Source organism: Chlorocebus sabaeus, chromosome 5, assembly GCF_047675955.1.
Source record: "Chlorocebus sabaeus isolate Y175 chromosome 5, mChlSab1.0.hap1, whole genome shotgun sequence".
Classification (NCBI taxonomy): domain Eukaryota; kingdom Metazoa; phylum Chordata; class Mammalia; order Primates; family Cercopithecidae; genus Chlorocebus; species Chlorocebus sabaeus.
Window position 1 is genome coordinate 12,220,160 of NC_132908.1, and position 12,213 is coordinate 12,232,372.

General features: G+C 41.2%; 1 protein-coding gene across 2 annotated transcripts in view; it reads right to left on the reverse strand.

The window, feature by feature from the left end:
* Window positions 1–3,435: 3,435 nt before the first annotated feature.
* CPPED1 (calcineurin like phosphoesterase domain containing 1) overlaps window positions 3,436–12,213 on the reverse strand; it is a 137,008-nt gene continuing 128,230 nt past the window's right edge. For both annotated transcript variants that reach the window (XM_007986085.3, XM_007986078.3), the window contains exon 4: window positions 3,436–3,963. In XM_007986085.3, coding sequence (XP_007984276.2) covers window positions 3,734–3,963 — 230 coding nt within the window. In that variant the 3' untranslated portion in view covers window positions 3,436–3,733. The remainder of the gene's footprint in view (window positions 3,964–12,213) is intronic.

Below are 12,213 nucleotides of genomic sequence, written 5' to 3' on the forward strand. Positions count from 1 at the left end.
CAAACTACTATGTGTATACTGTTTCTACAGTTATATACACCGCAGTGTCGTTTACAGGTATATAAGGTCAATGGTCCTCGTCTTATTCAAGTTTAAACTAGTGCTTGCCTTGTAACTCTGCAAGTGACCAACAGTCTCTTAATACTGAAAATCACAAAATAGGATAAAATGTTCTGTTGCGAGTCCCATAAAGCTTACTAGATTTTTACCCCATTCTTCCCAGTCTTAGAAGAAACACAACTGAAGATGTGAGATAAAATTATTTATTGTAATAAGTAAATGATCATCTTCCCAGCCCCACTCCCAAAGTCACTTGAGCCTTTGCAAGCCAATTTGAGATCACTTCAAAAAACCTTCCCCCTGTAACATGCCCTTGTGTTTTTGTTTTTTCCTCGAATTAAAGTGATGAATCGGAAAGGGGAGCATTAGATGACATTCCTTGCCTTGAGACAGCTGGTGGTTTCCTACACCCTGGGGTGGTAACTCCAGACATGGAGCAGCTAGAGCTGCGGACAGTTACTGCTGCAGACAGGGCTGCGTTCCGTCACTCATGATGGTTCAGCTCAGTTTCTAAATCCCCCAGTAAAAATCCTCCCCTTGGAACCATCTGCCCTTTGGACAAGCTTCTGCCCCCTGAACCTGGTGCAGTCAGGGTATGGTTTAGGCTTTGCAGAGCTGGGAGGAAATTCCCGGGGCCTCGAGCTAACGCTGTCCAAGGTGCTGATTACCATACTTAGTGTGTTGCCACTGGCTGAGCTGGTGCAACCTTTCGCCGCTGAGAAACATTTTCCAAGACAGGACAGTGTTATGGAGCATGGACTCAAGCCTTGGGCCATTTACATCCGTTCCTTCTCCACCAAGATGAGTTGGGAGACCTTGGCCACACGACCCCCACCTTTCTGAGCCAAAGCACTCAAAACACATAACAAACATTGAAAACCACAGCACTTCGAATCAGGAAGTCCTTTTATCATTTTTCACAGTATAAGGCACTTATTTTTTAACATCATTCTCTTTTTTTTAAAGGCAAAGGAACTGCAAGTGAACACACTAGTCATGACCCATCAGAATGATAGATGCTCATCTACAAAAACATTTCCTTACATCTTTCTGAACCTCCTGCCACTGGGAAATACCGCTGTTTGCTTACTTAAAAAGTGGTGAAAATTTCATATGATTCTCTCTTCCTTTTTAAAAAATTAAATTTGTATAAATATAAGGCGTACAAGTGCAGTTTTGTTACACGGATATATTGCGAAGTGGTGAAGTCCAGGCTTTTCCTGCAACCAACACCAGAAAAGTGTACATTGTACCCATTAGGTAATTTCTCATCCTTTACCCTCTTCCCACCCTTCTGAGTCTCCAATGTCTATTCCACACTCTTTGTTCATGGGTACACTTTATTTAGCTCCCATTTATGAGTGAGAACATGAGCTATTTGACTTTCCACTTCTAAGTTATTTCACTTATGATAACGGCCTCCAGTTCCACCTAGGTTGCTACAAAGGACATGGTTTCATTCTTTTTAATGGCTGAATAGTATTCCATTGTGTATACATACCACATGTTCTTTATCCAATCATCTGTTGATGTGATTCCCTTTTCTTTGCATATTCTTGGGGTACTTTTAAACCAGTTCTTTTAAGTTTTGGGGGAAGGAGATTTGGTAAGTTTCATTTTCATTACTTTCAATTATCTCCATTATCCTTCTGCAAACCCATGTGCCACATTTCAGAGCATTTTGCATGTGTAAGACCACAATGAGAGCTCCTTTTCATTTCCCCCTGGAGAAACCCCCATCCCTTCGATTCCCATCCAGGAATCAAAGCCCTCTGTTTATGATCCAAGTGTCACCACATCTCAAGTCTCAATGTGTGTGTGTTTTGTTTTTTTTTTTTTTGAGACAGAGTCTTGCTCTGTCGCCCAGGCTGGAGCGCGGTGGCATGATCTTGGCTCACCGCAACCTCTGCCTCCTGGGTTCCAGTGATCTCCTGCCTCAGCCTTCTGAGTAGGCGGGCTTACAGATGTGCACCAGCATGCCTAGCTAATTTTTGTATTTTCAGTAGAGATGGAGTTTCACCATGTTGGCCAAACTGGTCTCAAACTCCTGATCTCAGGTGATCCACCCGTCTCAGCCTCCCAAAGTGCTGGGATTACAGGCGTGAGCCACTGCGCCCAGCCCAATGTATGGTTGTTATTAGCTATGCCCTTTACTGGACTCCTTTTCTTGACCTCTTATACCTACACCGGTTGTAAAGAAACAAATACAAAACAAGATTGCAGCAAAACACTAAAAGAAGAGCACTTTAGTTTTTAAAAAATTCAATTTTCTTGTGGCACATAACAACGAACTATGGTGTCACCAACCTATTGTATAATTAACTTCTCGTCTTTTGTTCCTTATAAATTTACATATTTAATTATCTTTCCATTTAATTTCCCATGGTTTTGCTATGTTGACTAAAACTTTGTAACGAGAAAGTCTTTTAATTTAATAGACTTGGCAGTTCATGTGTAACCAGCTTTGGAAGTCATTTTAGGATTACTAAGCGTTGTTTCGTAATGCTGTGCATTTTTCCTGCCAGGATTTGGAGTACCTAGGTTACCTGTCTACCAGAACAATGGCTGTAGAAGAGAAAACTGAGCAGTGGTCAGGAGCTGCCGAGAAGATGCAGTGAAACAGGTTACATCAGAACAATGCTGACTGGAAATAACCTACGCGTTTTTGTCAAGGGATTTTGCCTTAGTGCCTTTAATTCAAGTTAGGGCCAATTCAGAGGATGTGGCTTAAGGCACCGTTTTGGCCCCACCAGAATTTCTGCTTTGTTTCTTTTGAGAGCTCTGCATACATTCCCACTTTTTCTGTCGAAGTGGACACAATGAAGAGTCTCATGAGTGGCGGGGCATTCTGATCCCCAGAGACACCCATCTGCGGAGTGACTACACAGCCAGAATGTGGATGTGAACAAACTCAAAATGTGCTGCCCGGCGGCTGGAGAAGTGGCATTTTAGAGCTTCGGTTTCAGTCTCTTGGAAGAGATTTTCATAAATGGCCAATTTATGCGCAAAGGTGACTTTTCTAGGCACCCGGGAAGGCAAATTTAGGCTCCGAGCTGTATCAACTGTATTCTGTTTCTATCATCAGCAATAACAGAAGTCTCAGAATTTAAGAGTAAATGGTGGCTACTTGGCTCCTTGTCAAAATAAGTGTGCATGGCTCTTGTAACAATGGAGACAGCTGTTCATTCTGCTGGGAAGGAAAGGAGATGAACTTTGTTTTGCCTCGCATTTTGGGAATCATGACCACAATTGAATACAATCAGGTGTAGTTTGTTTAAGGAATTATCAAAGATCATACTTGGATATCAGATTGGAATTGAGGTTGATAGGCAGACTTTGTTCATATGCTAACCAGAAAACAATACAATTCAAAAGTGGAGTTGAGAAACAGCATTAGGAGAATTTATTCAAACACCCATGCAGAGATAGCCTAATATTTTAAAAACTGATTTCCAGGATCTCTCGCTCCATTTTAAAGGAATCACAGTTCTATTTTGAGTAAAATTCAGGACAGGGCCCCAGCTCTCTGATTTATGCAAAAGGACATAAATTCACAAACCTGCCTGGGCTATTTTTATATTTCAGCAAGGGGTTGTGTGCAGCTGCTGTTTCTGGCAAAATAAAAAAAAAAAAAATACTGCAAGTGAAAAGTGAACGGGAACAGGAAGGACCGTCATTTTTTCTTGATCAAATCCATGAGATCGCCTTCTATTCCTTTCTCACTCAGCTCATCTAGACTGTAGTATCGGTGAACAATTTTCTCGGCAGTGACCACCACGACTCGGAGCCCATGGGGGTCTCCGCCAAGCTGGCATCCGATGGCAGATGACACCACCATGTCGAGGTTCTGGTAGGTGCCCCCGGCATTCCTGTGGTAGTGGCCGGAGAACACGACTTTGACACCTGCAGGGAAGGGAAAAAGACATTAGGGGGCCGAGGACTTCCATTAGGTAATCTGGGGTCTCCAGCATTTTATTCTGTGAACAGTAATATATTAAGTATATTATACCATCATGTAGAATTATCATATTAAATGCATACTATTATTCTGTATATAATCAACAAATAGAAAGTGTATGTGACATACAGAATCTCTGAAAGGATACTTCATATTTATAATATATTATTAACACTTTTGTCATAACTAGTACAAAGAAGTATTAGGGAAGAAAATGAGAGAAGGAAGATGAAGTGAATGACTTTGAGAAAAGACAAAGGAGACTGAAGAAAACATCCTGAGGCCTATAGAAATATCCAGATGACAGAAGTTATGTCTTTTAAAAATAACATTTATGGCCAGGGATGGTGGCTCATGCCTGTAATCCCAGCACTTTGGGAGGCCAAGATGGGTGGATCACTTGAGGTCAGGAGTTCGAGACCAGCCTGGCCAACATGGTGAAACCCTGTCTCTACTAAAAATATTTTTAAAAATGGCCGGGCGTGGTGGCTCATGCCTGTAATCACAGCACTTTGGGAGGCCAAGATGGGTGGATCACAAGGTCAAGAGTTCGAGACCAGCCTGGCCAATATGGTGAAGCCTCATACTAAAAAATACAAAAATAAGATGGGCGTGGTGGCAGGTACCTGCAGTCCCAGCCACCTGGGAGGCTGAGACAGGAGAATCACTTGAATTCGGGAGGTGGAGGTTGCAGTGAGCCAAGATCATGGCACTGCACTCTAGTCTAAGCAACAGAGCGAGACTCTGTCTGAAAAATAAACACATAAACAAGTAAATAAATAATACAAAAAAATTAGGAGGGCCTGGTGGCTGGTATCTGTAATCCCAGCTACTTGGGAGGCTGAGGCAGGAGAACTGCTTGAACCCAGGAGGCAGAGGTTGCAGTGAGCCTAGATCACGCCACTGCACTCCAGCCTGGGCAACAAGAGCAAGACTCCATCTCAAAATAAATAAATAAGTAAAAATAATATTTATGGCATTCTAATTAAGATAGCAGAGCATGTTTGGCATTTGATGAACCCCCTCTGCTCCAAACAGCCGTCATGGATGAAACGTAAAACAGAAAACCCAAGGACACAGGTAGGCTCAAAAACAAAACAAATAGCTCTACAGGCCAGACACAAAACAGAGAGGCAAAGTTATGAGTGGGAGTAAAATGTCACCAGGAGTTCAGCTCTTAGAAGATCATGGAGACTAAAAGCATTTTCAGGGGAAAAGGGGGAAAATAAAGCCTGGCTTCCTGCTGGAAGAAGGGCTGCTGTGGGTGCCTCTGTTTACGGAAGAAGGCGGAAGAATGCTGCTGCTGCCTGGGGCTGGGGACGTGGTAGGCTGGTAAATGTTTCACATGTTATTATTATTTTTAAAGACCTGATTTATCATGTTTGTCAATTTCCATAGTGTAAATACTTCCACTGTGGTCGCGGCTGATTTCAAGTTGCAAGGTGACGTCATCGAACCAGATGTGGAAGAGATGCCCAGTAGTGCCCATTACATGTATATCAGATCTGTTTCTATCACAGAGATACAAAAGCTGCCAACAGCCTCAAGAGCATGGATCACAGCAATACTTAGCAAAAGAATTACAAAGTGATCAGTTTTGAGTATTTATTACCTTTGCTTTTTCATATAATCTATTTAATGCTGAGTTTATATAACTATTAATGCCACTTAACAACCAGCTCACAACATTCCTTAAAATGTAATGACTGGTCCTAATGGGTTGGTAGGAGCTGTCTCCAGCACACCACTGGGCTCAGGCTATTGCAACCTGAGAGTCTAGGAAGGAAGGAGAGACACAAGCTCAAGTCTAGGAACCGAAATGTTTTCCCCGATATTACCGTGGGGCCCTAAACTACTATTATCAGGCCTGGTCCTGAATGGGGGTGGGGGTGGAGGTAATGAAAACCACTAGAGAGACAGAAGTTAGCCAAGAGAGAAAGAATGAGGGAAAAACAAAACAAAAAAATACCCCTTACTCAAATTGACCCTGCAATTAAAAATTCTGCTGCCCATGAAGAAATCACGTGGTAAAATAGTCTATGAACCCTTCAATTGGGAACATAAATTCACTCCAGATGAAATTAATTATTTAAAATTGACAAATATTTCAAATCAATGTGTTTAAGACATCAAAGGGTCCTTAATAAAGGACTAACACCCATAAAAAGATGTTATGAGACAACATTGGCATAAATTGAATGAGAATAGGAGGTAATGAACATTTAGAAATAGTGGACACAAAAGAAGAAGCATCCACTAAAATTTAAAATAAAAACAACCCTCAACAAATGAGATAGGCCAGGCATGGTGGCTCATGCCTGTAATCCCTGTACTTTGAGAGGCTGAGGTGCAAGAATTGCTTGACGCCACGAGTATGAGACCAGCCTGGGCAATGGAGCAAGACCCCATCTCTATGAAAAATAATAAAATAAATGAGATCAATTCTAGACATCAAAGAGGAAATCAGTGAACTGAGAGGTAAAACTGAGGAACCAGAAGACAATACAGAGACCCAGACACAAGCAATAGGAACATGCTCTTGATTTGAGTTCTTTGAATTTAAAAATTCAAAGGACAGATTAAGATCAGCAGAAGTTTAGAGAAGTTGGTGGAGGAGAAAGGAGAAAATAATAGTGAGAAGAATTTGAAGAAATAACAGAAATTTTCCAGAAATAACAGGTCCTCAGATAAAGGTACTACACAGGAAACATGAAAGTTAATTCATACTGATGTATGGTGCAATGAAACTGGTACAGCAAAGACAAAGAGAAAAACCATAGAAAGACAACTGTAGTAAAAACATTATAAAGAAATAATCATACAGATAGCAGGAATCTTAACAATAACAGAATCAAAGAGTAATGCCTTCTAAATGCTGACAGCAAATAACTATGGACTTCAAATTTTATACCTAGCTAAACTATCATTTAAGCTCGAGGGAAAAAAAAAAGACATGTTTGGAATATAAAAACTATAAGTTTACCACGTCTAAATCTTCACTGAAAGAATTGCTTCAGCAAAAGAAAGGATGAAATATTAAAAAAAAAATGATGAGCAAACACCAATATTTTAGTAAACTGAATTAACTACTGATTTATTTTTAAACCTATTTTTTAATGTTAAAAGTGAAACTAAAAATCAAAAATGTCAAGATAGGGAGTTCAGTGGAAAATTAAAACACATACAAGTTATTGCCATATTTGGAAGGGAGATAAAAATACTGAATAACCTGATACTTTGCAAGAAAAAATGTAGAGTTATCTTATTTCTTTAAAATGTCTGAGCACAGCAGTCAAACTAAAAAGAAATAAACTGAACTTCATCAAAATTACCAACTTTTGTGCTCCCAAAACATCATAAAAAATGAAAAGGCAACCCATGGAATGGGAGAAGATATTTGCAAATCATGTATCTAATCAGGGTCTAATATGCAGAAAACATAAAGAACTTTTACAACTCAAGCAAAAGACAACCCAATTAACAAGCGGGAATGCATTTAAACAGACATTTCTTCAAAGGAGATATACAAATGGCCGATAATCATGTGACAAGATGCTCAACATCATTTATCTTTAGGGAAATGCGAATAGCGACAATGAGATAACCACTTCATATCCACTCAGATGGCTGTGATGAAAGAGATGGAAAGCAACAAGTGTTCACAGGGATTTGGACAAATTAGAACCTTCATATAGTGCTGGTGGGAATATAAAATGGTACAGTTCTTTTGGAAAACATTTTGGCAATTCCTCAAATGTTAAACACATATTTACCATAATTGTGCTATTTCACTCCTAAGTATGCATCTAAGAGAAAACATTTGCACATGCAAAAACTTGTAGGTGAGTGTCCATAGCAGCATTTCTCAAAAGAGCCTAAAATATGGAAGCAACCTAAATGTCCACCAGTTGATGATGGATAAACAAAATGTGGTCTACCCATACAATGGGATGTTATTTAACCATGAAAAGGCATAAAGCATTGATACATGCTGCAATGTAGATGCACCTTAAAAATATTAAGCTAAGTGAGATAAGTCACTTGCAAAAGGCCCCATCTTGTATGCTTCCATTTATATAAAATGTCCAGAATAGCAAAATCCATAGAGAAAGTAGATCAGTGGTTGCTAGGGGCCGAGGGAAGGACGAAACGGGAGAGTGACTGCTGACAGGTGCAGGGTTTCTCTGTGGAATGGTAAAAATGGTCTGCAATTAGATCACGGTGATGGTTGCACAACCTTGTGAATACATTAAAAACGACTAAATTTGATACTTCAAAAGAGCACATTTTATGGTATGTGAATTATAGCTCAATAAAAAATGCAAAAAAATTACAGGAAGAGGAGGAAGCTAAAATGATCCATATGGTAATAATGGATTAGAGTTGGAGGTATCAGTGGTAATTCATGTTTAGCTCAATATCACTGTGGTTTCACATAAAAATATTTATAGATATGTATATACACAGGCCAGTACACAGACATTCACTTCCTTGCTCTGTCAGCTGAGAGCCCCTAGAAGCATGTACTAGCAATGAGAGCACCTAGCACTCAGATCTGGCTTCCTAGTAAGGATTCTCTAATAAAAGGAACTATGGCTCCTTGGAGAAACGGCTACTGTAGCACTGAGCAGGAAATACAGATGAGCCTGGAACATCTTGTGTTGCGAGAAAGGAAAGCGGTGATCAGAAACAAAAACCCTGCAACGATGGGGTATGGCAAAGGGACACAGGAATCAAAAGACAGGATTCCCAATGGCCGAAGCTTAACAATCTGAGTAGCGAAATAAACTAGTGTTGAATTATAACCCAAAGTATTAAAAAATCCCTGAGGCAGCCAGGCGCATTGACTCATGCCTGCAATCCCAGCACTTTGGGAGGCCAAGCCAAGAGGATCGCTTGAGGCCAGGAGTTCGACCATCCTGGGCAACATAGTGAGACCCTGTCTCTACAAAACATTACAAAATTAGCAGGTGTGGTGGCTCATGCCTGTGGTCCTAGCTATGCAGGAGGCTGAGGATTGCTGGAGCCTGAAAGTTTGAAGCTACAGTGAGCTATGACCGCGCCATTGCATTCCAGTTTGAGTGACAGAGAGACCTTGTCTCTAAAAACAAATAAAAACTTCGCAAGACCATAATAATAAATTACTGAATAAATAAATAAATGGCAGGGGGGAAACATCTCCTACACACAGAAGGGTAACAGATAAATGACACAGACACCCCACCCTCTAGGAAGTACAGCATCTTTCCTCACCCCTTAGGTGTGGGCTGAGCATCGTGACTTCTGTTCAAAGAGTATAAAGAGAAGGTTAAAAAAAAAAAAAAAAAAAAAAGAATGTATTTACAGTGAAGAAACTGGACAAACACCAAAAGTGGTAAGTCACATGGTTAGTATGTGCTCTTGATATGAATGTGATGAAAATGGCACTTCACCTCTGTGGTCTTCCTCCCCCAAATCCATCGCCCCAGTCTAATCCAGAGAAAAACATCAGACACATTCCCAAGAGGACGCATCGTATCAAATACCTGACCAGCATTCCTCAAAACTGTCATCGAAAACAAGGAAAAGTGTAAGAAACTGTCATAGCCAAGAGGAACTGAAGCACATACAATGACTAAATGCAAATGATCCATGTGTTTTTATTTTTTAAATTATATATATTTTTTGTGTATTTTTTTGAGATAGAGTCTCACTGTGACGCCCAGGTTGGTGTGCAGTGGCACGATCTCAGCTCGCTGCAACCTCTGCCTCCTGGGTTCAAGTGATTCTCCTGGCTCAGCCTCCTGAGTAGCTGGGATTACAGGTACGTGCCAGCATGCCCAGCTAATTTTTGTATTTTTAGTAGAGATGGGGTTTCACCATGTTGGCCAGGCTGGTCTCAAACTCTTGACCTCAAGTGATCTGCCTGCCTCAGCCTCCTGAAGTGCTGGGATTACAGGTGTGAGCCATCGCGCCTGGCTGTATTTTTTAAAATAACACTTTTAATTTTAGAACAATTTATATTTACAGAAAAATCACAAAGATAATACAGAGAATTCTCATATCCCCTTTACCGTTTTCCCCATTCATTAACACACCACATCAGGATAATACATGTGTTACAATTAATGAACCAATATTGACACATTAACATTAATTAAAGCCCATGATTAGATTCCCTTAGTTTTTTCCTAACGTCCTTTTTCTGTTCCAGGATCTAAATGATTTTTACTAGGTCCACGCTGGGGAACAGAAAGGAAACAGAGATTGAGAATGGTGGTAAAGGGTGGTAAAGAGGGGCAAGGGAAAGCAAATGAGGAGACAGGAGAGCAAGGGGAGAGAAAGAGAAAGGCAGGAAGGGAAACTGCTGACGGCCTCTGCTTCTGGTGAGTGGGGTTCTAGGGGGCTGTAAAGAGAGCTCTTGGGACTATAGCTACCTATGCTGGCAGGAATTGGAGATTCACCTGTGGGGAGGTGGGGATCAGCTCAGGTGCATAAAGGATCAGCTCAGATGCAAAAATGAAGGGTATTCAGCCTTCCTGACTTAAGACAGCCGCAGGTGGAGAGAAACAGCTACAGTCACGTGCAGCACATGGACGTTTTGGTCAATGATGGATGCCATATATGAAGGTGGTCCCGTAAGATTATAATGCTGTATTTTCACTGTACCTTCTCTATGTCTAGATATACAAATCCCTACCATTGTGTTACGGTTGCCTGCAGTATCCAGTACAGTACTATGCTGCATGGTTTGCAGTCTAGGAGCCATAGGCTATAGCACACAGCCTAGGTGTGCAGTAGACTACACCATCTAAGTTTGCATAAGGACACTGTGATGTTTGCAACACGACAAAATTGCCTAACGGTGCATGACTCTAATTCCATTTACTTCCTATTAGAATTTGAACAGAAAGAACTCATGTCAAGGGTCCATCTAGCAATACTATCGCACATTTTACTGTACGTTCCCTTGGCCCAAAAAAACCATTTTGGTAGATGGTTATCCTTCAGAAATCCCCAGGGAAAAGCCCAAAGATGTATCTGTGTTGTGCCTGTGGACATTAATATATGGTTCAACGTGCATCGCAGTACCGCTAGTAACGGTTGTTTATGGAAGATCTGTTAAATGACAGCATGTGCATTTTTAAAAAAGAGGTAATTTATATGTACTGGCACCAAAAGGTGCCAAATACCATTAATATGTACAGCACACTGCTGCAAAAACATCGTGTGATTCTGCATAAAATAATGTGTACCTTAGGTTTGTGTGCATATAGAGGAATGTGTGCCTATGTGTGCATATGTATACCTAAGAGGGTATGTGTGCATAGGCATTAAACTGCTTATAGTGGTGGTTCCAGGTGAGGGGGGTGGGGTGGGATTAGTGAGAGGTGCATCATTCTCTCTTATTACAACAGTGTAATGCTTATGACGATCACAAATTAATCTGGTGATGGGGGTTGAAATCTCAGCACTTTCGGAGGCCAAGGCGGGCAGATCAGTTGAGGTCAGGAGTTCGAGAACAGCCTGGCCAAGATGGCAAAACTCCATCTTTACTAAAAATACAAAAACTAGCCAGGCGTGGTGGCAGGCGCCTATAATCCTAGCTAATTGGGAGGCTGAGGCAGGAGAGTCACTTGAACTCGGGAGGCAGAGGTTGCAGAGAGCCGAGATTGTGCCACTGCACTCCAGCCTGGGTGACAGAGCGAGACCCTGTCTCGAAAGAAAAGAAAAAAGAAAAGAAAGAAAAAGAAAAATTAGGGCAACATAAACAGGGCAGGGTGGCACGACAAGATGCAACCACTGCCACTCCAGAGCACAAACTGTGCGGTTCTCAGGTTGCAGCTGGAACCGCTGGGTTGGGCGCCCGATGGGTCCTCGCCATAAATAGAGAACTGAAAGGCTCCCATCGTACAGACTCAAGGGGCGGTGGAAATGACTGCTTCCTCTGTAGCTTTCCTGGGGTTTCAAAACCAGTCTGTGGCTCAAATGGGACCGCATGAGATCAGCCCTGCCTGGGGGAACACTGAATGGCTGGACAGTAAGCACTTAGCATTATTATATCTTTGCATGCTAAATTACGTGTATGAGACTTGGCTCTTCATGCCCAACTCATAGTTGCAAACTGTACTATTCTGGAAAGAATGTCTGGCAATTTTGAAAGAAGTTTGCATTAGCCATAATTAGCTGTAAAAACTCATTTATGTTTAATTTTC